The following is a 25,589-nucleotide window of genomic DNA, read 5'->3' on the forward strand; positions in this document are numbered from 1 at the left end:
CACGGTCACCCGGCTGCCAAGGGGCAGAGCCGGGATACGAACCCATGACCTCTGACTCCCAAGCCCGGGCTCTTTCCTCTGAGCCACGCTGCTTCTCAATAGTATTTATCGAGCGCTTACTATGTGCAGAGCACTGTACTAAGCGCTTGGAATGTACAAATCGGTAACAGATAGAGACAGTCCCTGCAGTGTCCAGCCCCATTTTACAGATGATGGACAGAGAATAATACTAATAATTGTGGTATCTGGGAAGCGCTTACTATGTTCCAGGAACTGTACTAAGCGCTGGGGTGGAGACAAGCAAATCGGATTGGACACGGTCCCTGTCCCACATTTTACAGATGTAAAATCCCCATTTAATAATAATAATAATAATGATGATGGTATTTGTTAAGCACTTACTATGTGCCAAGCACTGTTCTAAGCACTGGGGGGATACAAGGTGATAATAATAATACTAATGTTGGTATTTGTTAAGCACTTACTATGTGCAGAGCACCGTTCTAAGCGCTGGGGGAGATACAGGGTCATCAGGTTGTCCCCCGTGAGGCTCACGGTCTTCATCCCCATTTGACAGATGAGGGAACTGAGGCCCAGAGAATAATAATGTAATAGTGTTGGTATTTGCTGTGCTTCCTGTGTGCAGAGCACTGTTCTAAGCGCTGGGGGAGATACAGGGGAATCAAGTTGTCCCACGTGAGGCTCACCGTGAGGCTCTTTCCACTGAGCCACGCTGCTTCTCTCAAGTTGTCCCCCGTGGGGCTCCCAGTCTTCATCCCCATTTGACAGATGAGGGAACTGAGGCACAGAGAAGTGAAGTGACTTGCCCAAAGTCACACAACTGACAGGCGGCAGAGCCGGGATTAGAACCCACGACCTTCTGATTTCCAAGCCCGGGCTCTTTCCACTCAGCTACGCTGCTTCTCTGTGTTAATGTTAATCCCCATTTTACAGATCAGGGAACTGAGGCACAGAGAAGTGAAGTGACTTGCCCAAGGCCACCCAGCAGACAAGTGGTGCAGCTGGGATTAGAACCCATGACCTTAGGACTCCCAGGTCCAGGCTCTACCCACTATACCATGCTGCTTCCCCTAATATGTATGTGTCAAGCAGCGTGGCTCAGTGGAAAGAGCCCGGCCTTGGGAGTCAGAGGTCATGGGTTCGACTCCCGGCTCTGCCCCTGTCAGCTGTGTGACTGTGGGCGAGTCGCTTCACTTCTCGGTGCCTCAGTTACCTCATCTGTACAATGGGGATGAACTGTGAGCCTCACGTGGGACGACCTGATGACCCTGTATCTCCCCCAGCGCTTAGAACAGCGCTCTGCACATAGGAAACGCTTAACAAATACCAACATCATCATCATGATCGTTATTATTATTATATGTTTGTGAAGGTGTGTGATTTGATTTCCTTGTAACCAGTGTTAAGTACAGTGCCTGGCACATAGTAAGCGCTTAACAAATGTCATAAAAATAGATAATAATAATAATAAATGCATACATAGAGAAGCAACATGGCGTAGTGGATAGATCCCGGGCCTGGGAGTCAGAAGGAGCTGGGTTCTAATCCCGGCTCCACCTCTCCTCCGCTGCGTGATGTCGGGCAAGTCGCTTCGCTTCTCCGGGCCTCAGTTCCCTCATCTGTAAAATGGATTGAGACTGTGAGCCCCACGTGGGACAAAGACTGTATCCAACACGATTTGCTTGTGTCCACCCCAGCGCTCAGTACGGTACCCGGCACATAGTAAGGGCTTAGCAAATACTGCAGTTATTCTTATCATCATGATAGATGTTTGTGAATGTATACATATATTTGTATGTGTGTAAATAGACATATACATGTGCATATATATACACAAATATGTGTGTGTATATATGAAATAAGAAGAAGAATATGATATTTGTTAAGCGCTTCCTATGTGCCAGGCACCGTTCTAAGCACTGGGAGAGATACAAGTTCATCAGGTTGGACCCGGTCTCGGTCCCCCATGGGGCTCCCGGACTTAATCCCCGTTTTACAGTCGGGGGAACTGAGGCCCAGAGAATTCGAGTGACTTGCCCAAGGTCACGGAGCAGACTGGTGGTGGTGGGATTGGCACCCAAGACCTTAATAATAATAATGTTGGTATTTGTTAAGCGCTTACTCTGTGCCGAGCGCCGTTCTAAGCCCTGGGGCAGATACAGGGTCATCGGAATGTCCCACGTGAGGCTCGCGGTTAATCCCCATTTTCCAGACGAGGGAACTGAGGCCCAGAGAAGTGAAGCGACTCGCCCACAGTCACGCAGCTGACGCGTGGAAGAGCGGGGATTCGAACCCATGACCTCTGACTCCCAGGCCCCCGCTCTAGCCCCTAGGCCATGCTGCTTCTCTAACCCAGTCCAGTGTGGAAAAGCGAATTATGAATCATCCCTTTGTCAGGAGAACTGGTCTCCCCGTCAATGTTTAACCCATCTTGGCACCGAAGCCGGGACCCAAATGGGGAATTTAATGAGGGACGGGTGGGGGGGGGGCGTAGGGGGAGGGGAGGGTGGCAACGCCAGGGGATCTGGAAACATTCCCGACCTTGGCCGGGCAGAGGACGACAGAACCCGCAGCCGGAGTTGGGAGGAAAGGGTTCCCAGATGGAGAAGGCCGAGCCTAAAAGCCTTTCCCTGGAATCGGGGAGCGGGGATGGGGGATGGGGGAGGGCGGGGGGCACATTAGGGAGAGATAATGAATCCGGCCCAGACGGGGAAGGGAAATAAGAGGCCAATTCATAATGCCCGGTTCCGGAAAGCCGGAAGCGCTGGAAGTAGGCTCGTGGCATATCCCGGCAAAGGGAGCATAAATCACAACCTCCTCCCGGACCTCCATCCTGAAGGCCACAGGCCCCGGGCTCCGGCCGTCTGGGTGATTAAGGGGTGCTCGTGGCCGGCGGCCAATCATCTGGATAAGATCTTGAGGGAGATTAAATGGTCCGGCCTGGGTCAGCGGGGAGAGTCGGGGATGGAGAAGGGAGAGTCGGGGGCGTGGGATGGTCTGTGATGGGGCACTGGGGAGGGTCGGGGATGGACAGGGGAGAGTCAGGGGGGTGGGATGGTCTGTGCTGGGTGACTGGGGGAGAGGCAGGGATGGAGGGGGGAGAGTCAGGGGTGGGGGGCTGGACGGTGCTGGGGCACTGGGGAGGGTCGGGGATGGAGAAGGGAGAGTCAGGGGTGGGGGGTGGTCTGTGCTGGGGCACTGGGGGAGGGTCAGGGATGGAGCGGGGAGAGTCGGGGGGGGTGGGGTGGACAGTGCTGGGTCACCTGGGGCGGGGGGAGTCAGGGGTTTCGGATGGTCCATGCGGGGTCACTGGCGGAGAGTCAGGGATGGAGAAGGGAGAGTCGGGGGGGTGGGATGGACAGTGCTGGGGCACTGGGGGACGGTCAGGATGGAGAAGGGAGAGTCAGGGGGGTGGGATGGTCTGTGCTGGAGCACTGGGGAGGGGCAAGGATGGAGAAGGGAGAGTCGGGGGGTGGGAGGGACAGTCCTGGGGCACTGGGGAGGGTCAGGGATGGAGAGGGGAGAGTCGGGGGGTGGGAGGGGCTATGCTGGGGCACTGGGGGAGAGTCAGGGATGGAGAGGGGACAGTCAGGGGTGTGGGGTGGACGGTGCTGGGTCACTGGGGGAGAGTCAGGGATGGAGGGGGGAGAGTCGGGGGGTGGGGTGGTCTGTGATAGGTCAGTAGGGGAGAGTCAGTAATAATACTAATAATAATTATGGCATTTGTTAAGCCCTGACTACGTGCCAAGCACTGGGGTAGATACAAGGTAACGAGGTTTTCCGCTCGGGACTCGCAGTGTTAATCGCCATTTTACAGATGAGGGAACTGAGGCCCAGAGGTGAGGTGGCTTGCTCTAGGTGACACAGCAGACAAGGGGCGGAGCTGGGATTAGAACTCACATCCTCGGACTCCCAAGCCCAGGCTCTTGCCACTAAACCACGCTGCTTCTCAGGGAGGAGAGGGAAGAGTCAGGGGTGTGGGATGGTCTGTGCTGGCTCACTGGGGGGACAGTCAGGGATGAACAGGGAAGAGTCAGGGGAGCGGGATGGTCCGTGCTGGGCCACTGGGGGAGAGTCAGGGATGGAGAGGGAAGAGTCGGGATGGCCCATACTCTGCCAAGCGCTCAGTACAGTCCTCTGCGCTCAGTAAGCACTCAATAAATACGACTGAGTGACCAAATGACCGGCTGCCGTGAGATTCCCGATGACCAGGAGACTGTGTCCGCTCTCCTCTCCGCACGCTCCCGTGGCGGGCCATCCCTCGTCCCTCTCCGTGGAGCGGTGATGCTGTCCCGCCTCCTCCAGGCTGGCCTCCGGCTCCCGCTCAACTCTCCGCCTCCGCTGCTCCCAGCTTGCCCTCTGCCTTTCGCTGCCCCTCGCTCTCGCCTCCGCCCCCCCCCCCCAAATCCCTCCCTCGCAGATTCCTCCGGGAATCAATCCATCGGAGGTATTGATTGGGAGTCAGAGGTTATGGGTTCTAATCCCGTCCCCACCACTTGTCGGCTGTGTGACTTTGGGGCAGGTCATTTCACTTTCATTCATTCAGTAGTATTTCTTGAGCGCTTACGACGTGCACAGCACTGGACTAAGCGCTTGGAATGGACAAGTCGGTAACAGATAGAGACGGTCCCTGCCCTTGGACGGGCGCACGGTCTGATCGGGGGAGACGGACGGAGAAGAACAAGAAGTTCACTTCTCTGGGCCTCAGTGACCTCATCTGGAAAATGGGGATTAAGACTGTGAGCCCCATCACCTTGTATCCACCCCAGCGCTTACAACAGTGTGTTGCACATAGTAAGCGCTTAAGAAATACCATCACTGTTATTGTTATTATTATTCGTTCATTCGATCCTATTTATTGAGAAGCAGCGTGGCTCAGTGGAAAGAGCCCGGGCTTCGGAGTCAGAGGTCACGGGTTCGACTCCCGGCTCTGCCACTCGTCAGCTGTGTGACTGTGGGCCAGTCGCTTCGCTTCTCTGGGCCTCAGTTCCCTCATCTGTAAAATGGGGATTAGCCGTGAGCCCCACGTGGGACAACCTGATGACCCTGTATCCACCCCAGCGCTTAGAGCAGTGCTCTGCACGTAGTAAGCGCTTAACAAATACCAACATTATGATTATTATCTATTGAGCACTTACTGTGTATAGAGCACAGTACTGAGGGCTTGGGAGAGAACAGTAGAACAAGAAGCAGACGCATTCCCTGCCCCCAATGAGCTTATGGTCTAATAATAATAATAACAATGATGATGATGGTATTTGTTAAGCGCCGACGATGTGCCGAGCACTGTTCGAAGCGCTGGGGTGGATACGAGGTCATCAGGTTGCCCCACGTGGGGCTCACAGTCTTCATCGCCATTTTCCAGATGAGGGAACTGAGGCCCGGAGAAGTGAAGCGACTCGCCCGCAGTCACCCAGCTGACAAGCGGCAGAGCCGGGAGTCGAACCCATGACCTCTGACTCCCAAGCCCGGGCTGTTTTCACTGAGCCACGCCGCTTCCCCGAGTGCTTTACACTCATGGGGAAGCAGCGTGGCTCAGTGGGTAGAGCCCGGGCTTGGGAGTCAGAGGTCATGGGTTCCAATCCCGGCTCCGCCGCCTGTCAGCTGTGTGACCTTGGGCAAACCACTTCACTTCTCCCGGCCTCAGTGACCTCATCTGGAAAATGGGGATTAAAACCGTGAACCCCCCCCCCCCCGTGGGACCACCTGATGACCTTGTATCTCCCCCAGCGCTTAGAACAGTGCTTGGCACATAGTAAGCATTTAACAAATGCACAATTATCATTATAATAATTATTATTACTACTGACAATTACTATGCGCCAAGCACTGTACTAAGAGGAGGGTAGATACAAGATAATCAGGTTCCACACGGGGCCCGCAGTCTAAGAAGGAGAGAGAACAGGGTTTCAGTCGCCATTTTGCAGAGAAGCAGCGTGGCTCAGTGGCAAGAGCCCGGGCTTGGGAGTCAGAGGTCACGGGTTCGAATCCCGGCTCTGCCCCTTGTCAGCTGTGTGACTGTGGGCGAGTCGCTTCACTTCTCTGGGCCTCAGTGACCTCGTCTGTCAAATGGGGATGAAGACCGTGAGCCTCACGTGGGACAACCCGATGACCCTGTATCTCCCCCAGCGCTTAGAACGGTGCTCGGCACAGAGTAAGCGCTTAACAAATACCAACATTATCATTATTATTAATGGATAGGGCCCAGGCCTGGGAGTCAGAAGGACCTGAGTTCTAATCCTCATTCAGCCACATGTTCGTTCATTCATTTATTCAATCGTCTTTATTGAGCGCTTACTGAGTGCGGAGCACTGTACTAAGCGCTTGGAGAGCACGATTCAGCAACAAAGAGAGACAAGCCCTGCCCAACAACGGGCTCACCGTCTGGAAGGGGGGAGACAGACAGCAAAACAAGTGGACAGGCATCAGTGGCATCAATATAAATAAATCGAATTATAGATAAATACCCACCAGTAATAAAATAAATAGAATAATAAAGATGTACAAATTTTACATGTTGGAGAAATATGTAATAAATATATTACATATTGGGAAGGGGGTAGAGCAGAGGGAGGGAGTCGGGGCGATGGGGAGGGGAGGAGGAGCGGAGGAAAAAGGGGGCTCAGTTTGCTGAGTGACCTTGGGCGAGTCGCTCCACTTCTCTGGGCCTCTGTTTCCTCATCTGTAAAATGGGGATTAAGACCGTGAGCCCCATGTGGGACGTGGCCCGCGTCCAACTTAGTGGATAGAGCCCGGGCCCGGGAGTCAGAAGGTCGTGGGTTCTAATTCGGGCTCCACCACTTGTCTGCTGTGTGGCCTTGGTCAAGCCACATCACTTCTGTGGGCCTCGGTTGACCTCATCTGTAAAATGGGGATGAAGACTGTGAGCCCCATGCGGGCCAGAGACTGTGTCCAACCCATCTGCTTGGATCCACCCCAGCCCTTAGTAGCTGGCACGTAGTAAGCGCTTTACAAATACCAGAATTATGATTGTTACCTTGTATCTACCCCCTAGAAAAGGGCTCAGCACATAGTAACCACTTAAGTACCGCCAGGATTACTATCGAAGAACCTAATTGGAGCGTGGGGGTGGTCACGTTAACATGCCACGTTCCGTGGCTCAGTGGAAAGAGCCCGAGCTTGGGAGTCAGAGGTCATGGGTTCGAATCCCAGCTCCGCCACTTGTCAGCTGTGTGACTGTGGGCGAGTCACTTCACTTCTCTGAGCCTCAGTTCCCTCATCTGTAGAATGGGGATTAACTGTGAGCCTCAAGTGGGACAACTTGATCACCCTGTATCTAGTTCAGCGCTTAGAACGGTGCTCTGCGCGTAGTAAGTGCTTAACAAATACCAGCGTCATTCTTCTATTACCCTCTCCCAGACGCTTAGTACAGTGCTCTGCACGCAGTAAACGCTCAATAAATACGACCGATTGAACGAATGAGTGAATGCCAGCAGCCCAGGCCCCCCGTTGACCTCCGCCTCCCACCCCCCTTCCCCATTCCTGTGGCCTGAGCCACCCCGGAGGGTTGGGAACGCTGGGAGCCACCAACACTGGATAAATATTTGCTGGCGACCTTCCCATAGCCCAGGCCGGTAATTAATTAATCCAGCCGCCTCCGGCTCGGCCAGGTTTGGGCCGAGGGGCCTTGGGTCCCGGGGAGTGGAGGGTGGGCGTGGGATGGGGCTGGTCATTGACCCCAGTCGGTCACCGGCGGCCTGTTGGGTTTCGGAGAAGCGGCGTGGCTCAGTGGAAAGAGCCCGGGCTTGGGAGTCAGAGGTCACGGGTTCGACTCCCGGCTCTGCCGCTCGTCAGCTGGGTGACTGTGGGCGAGTCGCTTCGCTTCTCTGGGCCTCAGTGACCCCATCTGTAAAATGGGGATTAACTGGGAGCCTCACGAGGGACGACCCGATGACCCTGTATCTCCCCCAGCCCTTAGGACAGGGCTCTGCGCATAGTAAGCGCTTAACAAATACCAACATTATTATTATTATTATTATTTGTGTCTCTATCTCTCTGGCTTTCTCTCTTTCTTTGTCTCTATCCCTGCGCCTCTGTCTGTCTCTCTCCATCTGTCTCTCCCTCCTTGTGTTTCTCTGTCTCTGTCCCCATCTCTCTGTGTCTCTCAATCTCTTATACCTCTGTCCCGGTCTCTCTCTGTCCCTCTTCCTGCCTCTTTGTCTCAGTGCATCTCTGTCTCGCTCTGCCTGTCTCCGTCTCTCTGTCTCTGTCCCGGTCTCTCTCTGTCCCTGTTCCTGCCTCTTTGTCTCAGTCCATCTCTGTCTCTGCCTGCCTCTGTCTCTGTCTGTCTCTGTCTGTCTCTGTCCCTGTTCCTGCCTCTTTGTCTCAGTCCATCTCTGTCTCACTCTGCCAGTCTCTGTCTCTGTCTCGCTCTGCCTGTCTCTGTCTCTGTCTGTCTCTGTCCCTGTTCCTGCCTCTTTGTCTCAGTCCATCCCTGTCTCACTCTGCCGGTCTCTGTCTCTGTCTCGCTCTGTCTCTGTCTGTCTCTGTCCCTCTTCCTGCCTCTTTGTCTCAGTCCATCTCTGTCTCGCTCTGCCCGTCCCTGTCTCCGTCTCTCTGTCTCTGTCCCGGTCTCTCTCTGTCCCTGTTCCTGCCTCTTTGTCTCAGTCCATCTCTGTCTCTGCCTGCCTCTGTCTCTGTCTCTGTCTGTCTCTGTCCCTGTTCCTGCCTCTTTATCTCAGTCCATCTCTGTCTCGCTCTGCCGGTCTCTGTCTCTGCCTGTCTCTGTCATGCTCCACGTTACCACCCAGCTCCCGCTGCTCCCTCTGCCTGAGGAGATGCAGCGCGGCCTAGTGGTTAACGAGCCGACCTGGGAGTCGGAAGGCCCTGGGTTCTAATCCCGCCTCCTCCGCTGGTCCGCTGTAGGACCTCGAGCGAGTCACTTCCCTTCTCTGGGCCTCGGTCCCCTCCTCTGTCAAATAGGGAACCCCATCTTCAACCTGATGAATCTGGAATGCACCGGCCTGGGAGTCAGAAGGTCGCGAGTTCTAATCCCGGCACTGCCACTCGTCTACCGTGTGGCCTTGGCCAAGTCACTTCATTTCTCTGGGCCTCAGTGACCTCATCTGTAAAATGGGGATTAAGACTGTGAGCCCCACGTGGAACAACCTGATAACCTTGTATTTACGCCAGTGCTTAGGACAGTGCTTGGCACATAGTAAGCGCTTACCAAATACCATCAGTATTATTATATTATTATTTATCTACCCCAGCACTTAGAACAGTGCCTGGGTCATAACAAGCACTAAACAGCAGTGTGGCTCGGTGGAAAGAGCCCGGGCTTGGGAGTCAGAGGTCAGGGGTTCGAATCCCGGCTCTGCCACCCGACAGCCGTGTGACCGTGGGCAAGTCGCGTCACTTCTCGGTGCCTCAGTTCCCTCATCTGTAAAATGGGGATTAAGACTGTGAGCCTCCCGTGGGACAACGTGATGACCCTGTATCTCCCCCAGCGCTTAGAACAGGGCTCGGCACATAGTAAGCACTTAACAAATACCAACGTTATTATTATTATTATTATTAACAAATACCATTCCTCTCTCTCCTTCTCCCCCTCCTCCTCTCCCAGTCTTCTCCATCGCAACGTTTGTTCCATCGGGGACGAGGCCCGGCCCGGTGGAAAGAGCCCGGCCGTCGGAGCACCTGGGTTCTAATCCCGGCTCCTCCCCCGGCCTGCTGCGTGACCTTGGACAAGTCACTTCCCTTTGCTGGGCCTCAGTTCCCTCAACTGTAAAATGGGGATCCAAGACCCAATCTCCCTCCCCCTGCGGCGGGGAGTCCCCCGTGAGGCGGAGGGCTGGGTCCAACCTCCTTATCTTGTACCTGCCCCGATCAATCAGTCGTATTTCCCGAGTGTTTACTGTGTGTGAGAAGAGCACTGTCCTAAGCACTTGGGAGAGGTCAGTCCCACAGAGTCTGTAATAATAATAATGATGTTGGTATTTGTTAAGCGCTTACAATGTGCCAAGCACTGTTCTAAGCGCTGGGGTGATACGAGGTGATCAGGTGGTCCCACGTGAGGCTCACAGTTTTAATCCCCATTTTCCAGATGAGGGAACTGAGGCCCAGAGAAGTGAAGTGACTTGCCCGAAGTCACACAGCTGGCAAGCGGCGGAGCCGGGATTCGAACTCATGACCCCGACTCCCAAGCCTGGGCTCTTGCCACTGAGCCGCGCTGCTTCATACTCCCCGTAGACACACTCCCTGCCCACAGGGAGCTTGCAGTCTAGAGGGGGAGGCCGACATGAATGGGAATAACTAAAGGACAGAGATGGACACGAGCGGTGCGGGGCGAGAGGGGGGGATGAAGAAAGTCGGGGCGACGCGGAAGGGAGCGGGAGAAGAGGAGAGCGCAGTCAGGGAAGGCTTCCTGGAGGAGGTGGGCCTTCAGGAAGGCTTTGAAAGAGGGGAGAAGTCACTGTCTGTGGGATTTGAGACAGTGGGCAAGTCACTTCACTTCTCTGTGCCTCAAGAAGCCGCGCGGCTCAGTGGAAAGAGCCCGGGCTTCGGAGTCCGAGGTCACGGGTTCGACTCCCGGCTCCGCCACTTGTCAGCTGGGTGACTGTGGGCGAGTCGCTTCACTTCTCTGGGCCTCAGTGACCTCATCTGGAAAATGGGGATTAACTGGGAGCCTCACGTGGGACAACCTGACTACCCTGTATCTCCCCCAGCGCTAAGAACAGTGCTCTGCACCTAGTAACCGCTTAACAAATACCAACATTATTACCTGTCAAATGGGGGTGAAGACGTGAGCCTCACGTGGGACAACCCGATGACCCGGTATCTCCCCCAGCGCTTAGAACAGGGCTCGGCGCCTAGTAAGCGCTTAACAAATACCAACATTATTATTTGAGGAGGGAGGGCGTTCCGGGCCGGAGGCAGGACGTGGGCGTGTGTCACTGAGAGCCGAGCACTGAAGAGGGTACCGACCGAGCGGCGCAGAGCACCGCCGTGGGATCCAAGAGGGTGGCGACCCCCGGAGCAGTTTCCCACTGCGTTTTCGTGGCGTTTCGTGGCCTGGGAGTCAGAAGATCCTGGGTTCTAATCCCGCATCTGGCATTTGTCCGCTGCGTGACCTTGGGCAAGTCACTTTACTTCCCTGGAGTCAACGAGCAGCGTGGCGTAGCGGATAGAGCGGGGGGCTAGAAGTCAGAAAGTTATGGGTTCTAATCCCGGCTCTGCCACTTGCCTGCTGTGTGACCTTGGGCAAGTCATTTAGTTGCCATTGTTTTTACGAGACGTCCTTCCCCTCGACTCTATCTATCGCCATCGTTCTCGTCCGCCCGTCTCCCCCGATCAGACCGTGAGCCCGTCAAACGGCGGGGACCGTCTCTGTTGCCGACTGGTTCGTTCCAAGCGCTTAGTCCGGTGCTCTGCACATAGTAAGCGCTCAGTAAATACTATTGAATGAAAGTCATCGAACTCTTTTGGGCCTCAGTTCCCTCATCTGTAAAATGGAGATGGGGACCGTGAGCACCGTGGGGGAACAGGGACTGCATCCAACCCGATTCGCTTGTCTCCACCCCAGCGCTGAGAACAGTGCCTGGCACATAAAAAAAAATAACGATGGTATTTGTTAAGCGTTTACTACGTGCAGAGCACTGTTCTAAGCGCTGGGGTGGATACAGGGTCATCAGGTTGTCCCACGTGAGGCTCCCAGTCTTCATCCCCCTTTCCCAGATGAGGTCACTGAGGCACAGAGAAATGAAGTGACTCGCCCACAGTCACCCAGCTGACAAGTGGCAGAGCGAGGATTCGAACCCATGACCTCCGCCTCCCAAGCCCGGGCTCTTTCCACTGAGCCACACCGTACGTAGTAAGCGCTTAACAAATACAAGAATTGTTATTATCGTAATTATTATTCGCTGTACCTCAGTTTCCCTCGTCCCTAAAATGGGGATTAAGACTGTGAGCCCCATGTGGGACGGGGATTGTATTTTACCTGATCCACTCGCCTCCATCCCAGAACTCAATCTGGTGCCTGGCACAGAGTAAGCGATTAACAAATGCAGCAATTGTTATTACGGTCGTTAATATTCCCTGTGCCTCAGCTCGCTCATCTGTAAAATGGGGGTGGAGACTGTGAGCCCCGTGGGGAGACCGCGACCGCGTCCAATCCGATTCGCTTGTCTCCACCCCAGTCGGGAGAAGCAGCGCGGCTCAGTGGAAAGAGCCCGGGCTGGGGAGTCCGAGGTCGTGGGTTCGAATCCCGGCTCCGCCACTTGTCAGCTGTGCGACTTTGGGCGAGTCACTTCACTTCTCGGGGCCTCAGCGACCTCGTCTGTAAAATGGGGATGAAGACTGTGAACCCCACGTGGGACAACCTCACCACCTTCTATCCTCCCTGCCCCCTGTGCTTAGAACAGTGCTTGGCACATAGTAATAATAATAATGTTGGTGTTTGTTAAGCGCTTACTATGTGCAGAACGCTGTTCTAAGCGCTGGGGTAGACACGGGGGAATCAGGTTGTCCCCCGTGGGGCTCACGGTCTTCATCCCCATTTTCCAGATGAGGTCACTGAGGCACAGAGAAGCGAAGTGACTTGCCCACGGTCCCACAGCCGACAAGTGGCAGAGCTGGGATTTGAACCCATGACCCTAGTAAGTGCTTAACAAATACCACCATCGTCATCCAGTGCTTGACACACAGTAAGCCCCTAACAAGTACCGTAATTAGGATTATGATGATTATTACGCCCCGTGCCTCAGTTCCCTCTTCCGTAAAACGGGGATGGAGACTGTGAGCCCCACGGGGGACAGGGACTGCGTCCAACCCGACTGGCTTGTCTCCACCCCAGCGCTTAGAGTATAGTGGCTGGCCCCCCTGGAAGCGCTTAGCAAATAGCCCCGTCGTCATCTTTCATTATCATTCCCCGGCCAGGCCTCATCCCGGCCAACGGGAGCGTGAAGGTGGTGGTCTGCTTCAGTCCCTTCCACTACGGGACGGCCCAGATCCAGCTGCAGCTGCACATCTCCCAGTTCAACACCAAACCCTACCTGTGTGTCTTCACGGGGACGTCCGCGCCCGGACCACCCTCCAGGTAGGGCTCCGCCGGACGGGACCGGGAGGGGAGGCCCTCGGATCCAATCGTATTTATTGAGCGCTGACGACGTGCAGAGCACCGGTCGAAGCGCTTGGAACGTACAGTTCGGCAGCAGAGAGAGACCGTCCCTGCCCAACCACGGGCTCACGGGGGGAGATGGACGGCGGAGCGAAACAGAACGATAATAATGATAATAATGTTGGTATTTGTTAAACGCTTACTATGTGCAGAGCACTGTTCTAAGCGCTGGGGGGGATACAGGGTCATCAGGTCGTCTCACGGGAGGCTCCCAGTTAATCCCCATTTGACAGACGAGGTCACTGAGGCCCAGAGAAGCGAAGCGACTCGCCCACAGTCACACAGCTGCCGAGCGGCAGAGCCGGGAGTCGAACCTGTGACCTCTGACTCCGAAGCCCGGGCTCTTTTCCACTGAGCCACGCTGCTTCCCCTACAAAACAAAACATCTTCATCAAGATAAATAGAATGAAGGGGATGGAAACCTCATTAATAAAATAAATAGGGGAATAAATAATATATATAAATGAGCACAGTGCTGAGAGGAGGATTTCCTCTTCTCCCAACTTTCTCCCTTTCTTCCTCCCCCTTCCCGGCCCCGCATCGCTTAGTGGAAAGAGCGGGGACTTGGGAGTCGGGGAGAGAGCTGGCCTAGTGGTAAGAGCCCGGGCTGGGGAGTCAGAGGATGTGGGTTCTAATCCCGGCTCCGCCGCTTGTCGGCTGCGTGACCTGAGGCCAGTCACTTCACTGGGAAGCGGCGTGGCTCAGTGGAAAGAGCCTGGGCTTCGGAGTCAGAGGTCATGGATTCGACTCCCGGCTCTGCCACTCGTCAGCTGTGTGACTGCGGGCGAGTCACTTCACTTCTCTGTGCCTCAGTTCCCTCCTCTGGAAAATGGGGATGAAGACTGGGAGCCCCACGTGGGACAACCTGATCACCCTGTACCTACCCCACCGCTTAGAAAAGTGCCCTAAGTGCTGGGGTAAATACAAGGATCCGATTGTCCTAAGTGGGGCTCACAGTCTCAATCCCCATTTGACAGATGAGGCAACTGAGGTACAAAAGTGGTTAAGTGACCTGACCAAGGTCACCCAGCAGACAAGTGGTGAAACCAGGATTAGAACCCACGGCCCCTGACTCCCAAGTCTGGGCACTTTCCATTAATGATAATAGTGTTGGTATTTGTTAAGCGCTTACTATGTGCAGAACACTGTTCTAAGCGCTGGGGGAGATCCAGGGTCATCAGGTTGTCCCACATGAGGGTCCCAGTCTTCATCCCCATTTTCCAGATGAGGTCACTACTGAGGCACCGAGAAGAGAAGTGACTTGCCCACAGTCACCCAGCTGACAAGTGGCAGAGGCAGGATTCGAACCCATGACCTCTGACTCCCAAGCCCGGGTTCTTTCCACTGAGCCACGCTGCTTCTTTAGGTAACTGAGTCTCCCCCGATTAGACCGTAAGCCCATCGAAGGGCAGGGACCGTCTCTATCTGTTACCGATTTGTCCATTCCAAGCGCCTAGTCCAGTGCTCTGCACATAGTAAGCGCTCAAGAAATACTATTGAATGAATGAATGAGATGCAGAAAAGTTAAGGGACTTGCCAAAGGTCACACAGCGGACAAGTGGCGGAGCCAGGATTAGAAGTTATTGAGCACTTACTGTGTGCAGAGCACTGTACTAAGCAGTTGGGAGAGGACAAGAGAACAATAGAACAATGAATTCATTCATTCAGTTGTATTTATTGAGCGCTTACTGTGTGCAGAGCACTGTACTAAGCGTTGGGAAAGTACAGTTCGGCAACAGATAGAGACAATCCCGGCCCACACGAACACGCCGTTTTGAGGACGGTGCCTCTCCCCCCTTCAAAGCCTTCCTGAGGGCCCACCTCCTCCAAGAGGCCTTCCCTAAGCCCTCTTTTCCTCTTCTCCCACTCCCTTCTGCGTCATCCTGACTCGCTCCCGTTCTTCATCCTCCCCTCCCCGCCCCACACCCCTTACAGGCTTGGGAGTCAGAGGTCGTGGGTTCGGATCCCGACTCTGCCACTTGTCAACTGGGTGACTGTGGGCAAGTCACTTCACTTCTCTGTGCCTCAGTTCCCTCATCTGGAAAATGGGGATGAAGACTGGGAGCCTCACGTGGGACAATCGGATTATTCAATAGGATTTATTCGTTCAGTAGTATTTATTGAGCGCTTACTATGTGCAGAGCACTGTACTAAGCACTTGGAATGTACAATTCGGTAACAGAGAGAGACAGTCCCTGCCCTTTGATTACCCTGTATCTCCCCCAGCGCTTAGAACAGTGCTCTGCGCATAGTAAGCGCTTAACAAATACCAACATTATTATTACTCCCACATCCGCCGCTTGTCTGCTGTGTGACTTTGGGCAAGTCACTTCACTTCTCTGGGCCTCAGTTGCCTCCTCTGTAAAATGGGGATTAAGAGTGTGAGCCCCACGTGGGACGACCTGATTATCTTGTATCTACTCCAGCGCTCAGAACAGTGATTGGCACATAATAAGTGCTTAACAAATACCATCACCATCATGACTATTATCATATCTGTCATGTATTTATTTCAATTAATGTCTGCCTCCCCCTCCGGACTCTCAGCTCATTGTGAGCAGGGAATGTGTCCGTTTATTGTATTTATTGCGTTGTGTTGTGTTTGTTGTATTGAATGTGTATTGTATTTATTGTATGAGTCTGTGTAATGGACTCCCCCAAGCGCTTAGTACAGTGCCCTTCACACTATAAGCGCTCAATAAATATTTTTGAATGAATGAATGTAATCAATAAGAACAGCAGTGCTATTTAAGCACCTCCTATGGGCTGACCACCAGGCAGATCAGCCGGGGCTGGGGGAAAGCGATGGATCGAGCGGGGGGCTCGGCCTCAGTCCGGGGGATGGGGGGTGTCGTCATCCGGGGGGCGGCGGGGGATGACCCGAAGCCTCTCCGTCTCCGCTCCAGCAAGGAGGGGCCGGAGAGACTCCGGCCCCTGTCCCGGAGGAGGCCCGGGGGGCTGGTGAAGTCGACCGTCCACGCGCCCCCCCAAAAACCCACGTCCAAGCGACATCCACCTCCACGGGCCCGGGTGAGTGAGGGGGCCGACGGCGACCTGTGGGGTTGGGGGGGCAAGGGGTGGTGGGGGGCAGGGGAGGGGCCCGTCCACCAACTCCGTCGTGGTGTACGATGCAGATCGTAATTATAACAGTGATGGTTTTTGTTAAGCGCTTACCACGTAGCAAGCACTGTTCCAAGCGCTGGGGGGGATTCCAGGTCATCAGGTTGTCCCATGGTCTTCATCCCCGCTTTGCAGATGAGGTCACTGAGGCCCAGACAAGTGAAGTGGCATGCCCAAAGTCGCACAGCTGACAAGTGGCGGAGGCGGGATTAGAACCCACGACCTCTGAGTCCTAAGGCCGGGCTCTTTCCACTAAGCCGCGCGGCTCCAAAGCGCTCCGTACAGTGCCCTGCATACAATGATGCGCCTGTTTATTAATAATAATGGTACTTGTTCATTCATTCAGTCCTTTAATTGTATTTATTGAGGGCTTACTGCGTGCAGAGCACTGTACTAAGCACTTGGAAAAGGACAATACAGCAATAAACAGTGACATTGCCTGCCCACAATGAGCTCACAGTCTAGAATAGGGGGAGACAGACATCAGTATGAATAAATAAAATGACAGATAGCTACATAAGTGCTGTGAGGGTGGGAGATGTTAAGCGCTTATTCTGTTGCAGGCACTGGAAAGGATTCACTCATTCATTTATTCATTCGATCGTATTTATTGAGTCCTTACTGAATGCGAAACACTGTACTAAGCAGTTGGGAGAGTCCAATATAACAACAGACACATTCCCCGCTCACAGTGAGCTCACAGTCTAGAGGGGGAGACAGGCATTAATATACTTCAGTAAATAAATAAATACATTACAGATCTATCCATATGTGCTGTGGGGCTGGGATAATAATGTTGGTGTTTGTTAAGCGCTTACTACGTGCAGAGCACTGTTCTAAGCGCTGGGGGAGATACAGGGTCACCGGGTCGTCCCATGTGAGGCTCCCAGTTAATCCCCATTTTAGAGAGGAGGTAACAGAGGCACAGAGAAGTGAAGTGACTTGCCCACAGTCACACAGCTGACAAGTGGCCGAGCTGGGAGTCGAACCCATGACCTCTGACTCCGAAGCCCGGGCTCTTTCCACTGAGCCTCGCCAGGAGGACGCAGAAGGGAGTGGGAGAAGTGCTCTGCACGCCGTGAGCGCTCAGTAAATACGATTGAATGAGTGACTGAGAAGAGGAAAGGAGGGCTTTAGTCAGGGAAGGCCTCTTGGAGGAGGAGACGGGCCTTCGATAAGGCTTTGAAGCGGGGGAGAGTCGTCGTCTGTGGGATTTGAGGAGGGAGGACGTGCCGGGCCGGAGGCGGGACGGGGGCCGGGGGTCGGCGGCGGGACGGGCGAGATGGAGGCCCGGGGGGGAGGTGAGCGGCGGCAGAGGAGCGGAGTGTGCGGCCCAGGCCGGAGGAGGACGGAAGAGAGATGAGGGAGGAGGGAGCAAGGGGATGGACGGCTTTAAAGCCGACGGTGAGGAGTTTCTGCTTGATGTGGAGGTGGATGGGCAACCACTGGAGATTTTTGCCCTCCTCCTCTCTTCTCAGTCATTCATTCACTCAGTCGTATTTATTGAGCACTCCCTGTGTGCAGAGCACTTCTCCCACTCCCTTCCGCGTCGCCCTGACTTGCTCCCTTCATTCACGCCCCCGTCCCAGCCGCACGGCACATATGGATAGATCTGTGATGTATCTATTTATTTACTTAAGTATGTTAATGCCCGTCTCCCCCTCTAGACTGTGAGCTCTGTGTTTTTCGAATGTTTCTGAAGGAAAATGATCCAGGCAGCAGAATGGAGTCTGGAGTGGAGACAGGAGGCAGGGAGGTCAGCAAGGAGGCTGATGCAGGAGTCAAGGTGGATAGGAGAAATGCTTGCATGAATGGGGTAACAGTTTGGATGGAGAGGAAGGGTGGATTTTAGCAACGTCGAGGAGTCAAGGATAACGCCAAGGTTACGGGCTTGTGAGACAGGAAGGATGGTGGTGCCGTCTACAGTGATGGGAAAGTGAACAGGAGGACAGGTTTGGGTGGGAAGGTGAGAAGTGCCGCTTTAGTCAGTTTGAGGTGACGGGCGGACATCCAAGTAGAGAGGCCTCGAAGGCGGGAGGAGATGCGAGACCGCAGAGAGGGAGAGAGGTCGGGGCCGGAGAGGGAGATTTGGGGATCGTCTGCGGAGAGGTGGGGGTCGAAGTCGTGGGGGCGGACGAGTTCTCCCAGGGAGCGGGTGGAGACGGAGACCAGAAGGGGACCCGGCACTGAGCCTCGAGGGACCCCCACGGCTAGAGGGTGAAGGGCAGAGGAGGAACCTGTGAAAGAGACTGAGAAGGGGAGGTAGGAAGGGGCAAGGGGATGGACGGCTTTAAAGCCGATGGTGAGGAGTTTCTGCTTGATGTCTCACATCTCCTCCTGCCGCCTTCAAGACCTCTCTACTTGGATGTCCTCCCGTCACCTCAAACTGGCTACAGCTGAACTTCTCACCTTCCCACCCAAACCTGTCCTCCTGTTCACTTTCCCATCACTGTAGACGGCACCACCATCCTTCCTGTCTCCTCCTCAACTCCACCAAACTAACTCTCTTCCCCTCTTCCAAGCCCTACGGAGAGGTCACCTCCTCCGAGAGGCCTTCCCACACTGAGCTTCCCCTTTTCCCTCTGCTCCTTCTCTGCCCCCTCTTCACCTCCCCTCAGCTAAGCCCCCTTTCCCCCCTTTCCCTCTGCTCCTCCTCCTCCCCCTCCCCCTCCCCTCAGCACTCTGCTCCTTTGTATATATTTTTATGACCCTATTTATTTTGTTATTGAGGTGTACACTCCCTTGATTCTATTTATCGTGATTAAGTTGTCTTGTTTTTGTCCGTCTGTCTCCCCCGATTAGACTGTGAGCCCGTCGTTGGGCAGGGATGGTCTCTATCTTGTCCATTCCAAGTGCTTAGTCCAGTGCTCTGCACAAAGTAAGTGCTCAATAAATACCATTGAATGAATGAATATTTGTATATATTATTTATTACTCTATTTCAACTGTTAATGATGTGTACATCTCTATGATTCTATTTATCTTAGAGAAGCAGCATGGCTCAGTGGAAAGAGCATGGGCTTGGGAGTCAGAGGTCATGGGTTCGAATCCTGACTCTGCCCCTTGTCAGCTGGGTGACTGTGGGCAAGTCACTTCACTTCTCTGGGCCTCAGTGACCTCATCTGTACAATGGGGATGAACTGTGAGCCTCACGTGGGACGACCTGATGACCCTGTATCTACCCCAGCGCTTAGAACGGTGCTCTGCACACAGTAAGCGCTTAACAAATACCAACATTAATTAATTCATTCATTAATCTTGATGACATCTGTGCCAGACCGCTTGTTTTCTTTTGTTCTGTTTTGCTTTGCCGTCTGTCTCCCCCGTTTAGACTGTGAGCCCGTTACTGGGCAGGGACGGTCTCTATCTGTTGCCGAATTGTCCATTCCAAGCGCCTAGTACAATGCTCTGCGCATAGTAAGTGCTCAATAAATACGATTCAATGAATGAATGAACCAGGCGAGGACAGCGTCGGGGAAGACAAGGTTGGATAACGTCTTTCAATTCATTCAATAGTATTTATTGAGCGCTTACTATGTGCAGAGCACTGTACTAAGCGCTTGGGATGAACAAGTCGGCAACAGATAGAGACGGTCCCTGCCGTTTGACGGGCTTACGGTCTAATCGGGGGAGACGGACGGACGAGAACGATGGCACTAAACAGCGTCGAGGGGAAGAACATCTCGTAAAAACCGATGGCGACTAAATAGAATCGAGGCGATGTACAATTCATTAACAAAATAAATAGGGTAACGAAAATACATACAGTCGAGCGGACGAGTACGGTGCCGTGGGGATGGGAAGGGAGAGGTGGAGGAGCAGAGGGAAAAGGGGAAAATGAGGCTTTAGCTGTGGAGAGGTAAAGGGGGGATGGCAGAGGGAGTAGAGGGGGAAGAGGAGCTCAGTCTGGGAACGCCTCTCGGAGGAGGTGATTTTTAAGTAAGGTTTTGAAGAGGGAAAGAGAATCGGTTTGGCGGAGGTGAGGAGGGAGGGCGTTCCGGGACCGCGGGAGGACGTGACCCGGGGGTCGACGGCGGGATAGGCGAGACCGAGGGACGGCGAGGAGGTGGGCGGCGGAGGAGCGGAGCGTGCGGGGTGGGCGGTAGAAAGAGAGAAGGGAGGAGAGGTAGGAAGGGGCGAGGTGATGGAGAGCCTTGAAGCCTAGAGTGAGGAGTTTTTGTTTGGAACATCTTCAGGAGCAGGGGGCGGCCCGAGGTGTCCAAGGCAGCCGAGAGGCCGAGGAGGATGAGGATGGAGTAGACGCCGTTAGATTTGGCAAGAAGGAGATCACTGGTGACCTTGGAGAAGGCGATTTCTGTGGAACGAAGGGGACGGAAGCCAGATTGGAGGGGGGCCGGGAGAGAACTGGAGGAGAGGAAGTGGAGACAGAGGGTTTAGACAACTCGCTCAAGGAGTTTGGAGAGGAATGGTCGGAGGGAGATGGGGCGGTAACTGGAGGGAGCCCTGGGGTCACGGGAGGGTTTTTTTAGGATAAGGGAGACATGGGCAGGTTTAAAAGCAGTGGCGAAGAAGCCACTGGAGAGTGAACATTTGAAGATGGCAGTTAGGGTGGGAAGAAGAGACGGGGCGAGTGTTTTGATGAGGTGCAAAGAAATGGTGTCCCGTGAACAAGTGGAGGGGATGGATTTTGAGAGAAGGCGGGAAATCTCCTCTAGAGATACTCTTGGGAAAGATTCATTCATTCATTCAATTACTGAGCATTTACTATGTGCAGAGCACTGTACTAAGCACTTGGACAATTTGGCAACAGATAGAGCCAATCCCTGCCCATCGACGGGTTTGTAGTCTAATTGGGGGAGACAGACAAAAACAAGACAACTTACAGTAAATAGAATGAAAGGGACGGACACCTCATTCACAAAATAAATAGGGGAATAAAAATATATCCAAATGAGCAGTGCTGGGGAGGGGGAAGGGAGAGGGAGAGGAGTAGAGGGAAAGGGGGGAAAGGGGGCTTAGCTGAGGGGAGGTGAAGGGGGGGCAGGGAGGGAGCAGAGGGGAAAAGGGAAGCTCAGTGTGGGAAGGCCTCTCGGAGGAGGTGAGCTCTCATTAGGGCTTTGAAGAGGGGAAGAGAGTGAGTTTGGCGGAGGTGAGGAGGGAGGGCATCCCGGGACGGCGGGAGGACTTAGGCCGGGGGTCGACGGCGGGACGGGCGAGAACGGGGGACGGCGAGGAGGCGGGCGGCGGAGGAGCGGAGCGTGCGGGTGGGCGGTGGAAAGAGAGAAGGGAGGAGAGGTAGGAGGGGGCGAGGGGATGGAGGGCCTTGAAGCCCAGAGCGAGAAGTTTTGAAGAAGGAGCAGGAGAAGGGAGGTAGAGGAGCGGGGCAGGGCAGATTTTTGGGAAATCAAGTCTGATACTGTCAATTTTGTTGATGAATTAGGTGGCCGGGTCACTGGGGGCAAGGGATGGGAGAGGCGGGGGGGCAGGGGGCCTGAGGAGGGCATTAAATGTCTAGAACAACCGGGGAGGGCGATGGGCATGGGGGCCAATAAGGGTGGAGACATAGTATCGCCGGGCAGAGGAGAGGGCAGAGTTAAAGCCCGCAAGGATAAACCTGAGGTTGGTGAATTCGGGCTGATATCTCAATTTCCGCCAGCAGCGCTCTGCGGCTTCAGTGCAGGAGCGAAGGAGGAGGATTGGGCAGGTGAACCAGGGCCGCAGATCGGTGGCACGAGAGCGGACGAAGGGGTGGGGAGTCAGTGAGTAGAGTTCAGTGGAGAGGGTGGTGTGGAGAGCGTCTGTTTGGTCATCAAGGGAAGGTAATTTGGGTATGAAGGCTAAATGGGGCACGGGCCTGTGAGACGGGAAGGACGGTGGTGCTGTCTACAGGGATGGGAAAGTCAGGGGAGGACAGGGTCTGGCTGAGACGATGAAGGGAGAATCATTTCTTCCCACTGTCAAATGCATCACTGGGTCTATTCTTGAGGGCAGGAACTGTGCTTACTAACTCTAAGAGTAATAATAATGAAAATTGTGATATCTGTTAAGCGCTTACTGTGTGCCAGGCACTTTACTAAGCGCTGGGGTAGATCCAGGCTAATCGGGTTGGACCCAGTCCCTGTCCCGCGTGGGCCTTACAGTCTCATTCCCCATTTTACAAATGAGGGAACTGAGCACAGAGAAGTGAAGTGACTCGTCCAAGGTCACACGGCAGACAACTGTGTCCATCCCCTTGATTCTGTTTATCGTGATAACGTCGTCTCGTTTTTGTTTCGTTCTGTTTTGCTCTGCCGTCCGTCTCCCCCGATTAGACCGTGAGCCCGTCACTGGGCAGGGATGGTCTCTATCTGTGGCCGAATTGTCCATTCCAAGCGCTTAGTACAGTGCTCTGCACATAGTAAGCGCTCAATAAATACTATTGGATGAATGAATTAAGGAATGAACTGTTTGAGCCAGGATTAGAACTCATGACCTTCTGACCCCCAGACCTGGGCTCTGTCCATTACGCCATGCCGCTATCTCTACTGTCCTAGTATACTCTCCCAAGTGCTCAGCACAGTGCTCTGCACACAGACTGCTGGCTCCTTGAGGACAAGTATCACGTTGACTAACTCTATTGTCCTCTCCCGAGCGCTCAGCACAGTGCTCTGCACGCAGTAGACTAGAAGCTCCTTGAAGGCTACTCGTTCTAGTGTCCTCTCCACCAATTAATCAATCGAGTGAATTTATTGAGAGTTTACTATTCATTCGTTCATTCAGTCGTACTCAATGAGCGCTTCCTGTGTGCAGAGCACTGTACTAAGCGCTCGGGAAAGGACAATGCTGTGTACAGAGCACTGGAGCAAGCCCTTGGGGGAGGACGATACAATTGAATTAGGAGCCGTGTTTCCTGCTCACGACAATCTTGAAGTCTAGAGCGGGGGTGCTCTCCCAAGCGCTCAGCACAGTGCTCTGCACACAGTAAACTGTCAACTCCTTGAGGATAGAGATTGTGTCTACTATCTGTATTGTCTTCTTCCAAGTGCTCAGCACAGTGCTCTGCACACAGTAGACTGGAAGCTCTTTGAGCTTACTTACTAGTGGATAGAGCGAGGGCCTGGGACTCAGCAGGAGCTGGTTTCGAATCCCGGCTCCACCACTTGCCAGCTGTGTGACCTTGGGCAAGTCATTTCACTTCTCTGGGCCTCAGTTCCCTCATCTGTAAAATGGGGATGAAGACCGTGAGCCCCAAGTGGGACAGGGACTGTGTCCAACCTGAGTAGCTTGCATCTACCCCAGCACTTAGAACGGTGCTCAAATACCATCGTTATTATTATTAGTAGTAGTAATAATTATTATTAATAATACTAATGATGCTATTTGTTAAGGACTTACTATGTGCCAAGCACTGTTCTAAGCGCTGGGGGAGATCCAAGGTCTTCAGAGTGTCCCATGTGGGGCTCCCAGTCTCAATCCCCATTTTCCAGATAAGGGAACTGAGGCCCAGAGAAGTGAAGTGACTGACCCAAAGTCACACAGCTGATGAGTGGCGGAGCCGGGATTAGAACCCACGACCTCTGACTCTCTAGCCCGAGCTCTTGCCACTAAGCCACCCTGCCTCCCCCATGAGCTCAGCACAACGCTCCGCACACAGTTCCGCGCTCAGTAGACGCTGTCGGCCCGCAGGAAATTTGGTTGGAGAACTTGAGATTTCCCTCGGATTTGTCCAGCCCCTTCGCTGTGGCCACCGTTCTGAACCAAGAACCGGGAAAGCTGAAGATAAAGGATTTGAAAGCAGGTAAGACGGCAGGGGCCCCGGCTGGACACCCCGAAATGAAGACGAAAATCCGATATGCCGGGCACTGTACTAAGCGCTGGGGTGGATACCAGCAAATTAGGTTGGGGCCCAGTCCCTGTCTCCCGTGGGGCTCACGGTCTCAATCCCCATTTTCCAGATGAGGGAACTGAGGCCCAGAGGAGCGAAGTGACACGCCCAAGGTCACACAGCAGACATGTGGTGGAACCAGAAATAGAACCCAGGTCCTTCTGACTCCCAAGCCTGTGCTATATAATAATGATAATAATAATAATGTTGGTATTTGTTAAGCGCTTACTATGTGCAGAGCACTGTTCTAAGCGCTGGGGGAGACACAGGGGAATCAGGTTGTCCCACGTGGGGCTCACAGTCTTCATCCCCATTTGACAGATGAGGTCACTGAGGCCCAGAGAAGTGAAGTGACTCGCCCACAGTCCCACAGCTGACAAGTGGCAGAGCCGGATTCGAACCCATGACCTCTGACTCCAAAGCCCGGGCTCTTTCCACTGGGCCACGAATGATGGCATTTGTTAAGCGCTTACTATGTGCAAAGCCCTGTTCTAAGCACTGGGGGAGATACAAGGTCATCAGGGTGTCCCACTTAAGGCTCACAGGCTTCACCCCCATTTGACAGATGAGGTCACTGAGGCCCAGAGAAGTGAAGTGACTCGCCCACAGTCACCCAGCTGACAAGTGGCAGAGCCAGGAGTCGAACCCATGACCTCTGACTCCCAAGCCCGGGCTCTTTTCACTGAGCCATGACGCTGGTACTTCTGCAATTGTTACTACTCATAATAATGTTGGTATTTGTTAAGCGCTTACTACGTGCAGAGCACTGTTCTAAGCACTGGGGGAGATACAGGGTCATCGGGTTGTCCCACGTGAGGCTCCCGGTCTTCACCCCCATTTTCCAGATGAGGTCACTGAGGCCCAGAGAAGTGAAGTGACTCGCCCACAGTCACCCAGCTGACAAGTGGCAGAGCCAGGAGTCGAACCCATGACCTCTGACTCCCAAGCCCGGGCTCTTTTCACTGAGCCATGACGCTGGTACTTCTGCAATTGTTACTACTCATAATAATGTTGGTATTTGTTAAGCGCTTACTACGTGCAGAGCACTGTTCTAAGCACTGGGGGAGATACAGGGTCATCGGGTTGTCCCACGTGAGGCGCCCGGTCTTCACCCCCATTTTCCAGATGAGGTCACTGAGGCCCAGAGAAGTGAAGTGACTCGCCCAAAGTCACACAGCTGGCAAGCGGCGGAGCCGGGATTCGAACCCATCACCTCTGCCTCCCAAGCCCGGCCTCTTTCCACTGAGCCACGCTGCCGTTTCTCAGCTACCTCCCGGCCCCCAGCAGCTGGGTGACCTTGAGCTAGTCACTTCCCTTCTCTGGGCCTCAGTTTCCTCATCTGTAAAATGGGGATTAAGACGGTGAGCCCCGTGTGGGACAGGGATCGTGTCCATTCTAACTAATTTGTATCTACCCCAGTGCTTAGAACAGTGCTTGGCACACAGTAAGCGCTTAACAAGTACCACAGTATTTATTATGATTATT

The 25,589-nt window shown here is 53.9% G+C and overlaps 1 protein-coding gene across 2 annotated transcripts in view; it reads left to right on the forward strand.

Moving 5' to 3' along the window:
• The window catches only part of CFAP221 (cilia and flagella associated protein 221), a 111,822-nt gene that overhangs the window by 41,027 nt on the left and 45,206 nt on the right, over positions 1-25,589 (forward strand). For both annotated transcript variants that reach the window (XM_029071160.2, XM_029071167.2), the window contains exons 7-9: positions 12,919-13,078; positions 16,066-16,189; positions 23,906-24,017. In XM_029071160.2, coding sequence (XP_028926993.1) covers positions 12,919-13,078; positions 16,066-16,189; positions 23,906-24,017 — 396 coding nt within the window. The remainder of the gene's footprint in view (positions 1-12,918; positions 13,079-16,065; positions 16,190-23,905; positions 24,018-25,589) is intronic.

The sequence above is a fragment of the Ornithorhynchus anatinus genome, chromosome 1, assembly GCF_004115215.2.
Source record: "Ornithorhynchus anatinus isolate Pmale09 chromosome 1, mOrnAna1.pri.v4, whole genome shotgun sequence".
Classification (NCBI taxonomy): Eukaryota; Metazoa; Chordata; class Mammalia; order Monotremata; family Ornithorhynchidae; genus Ornithorhynchus; species Ornithorhynchus anatinus.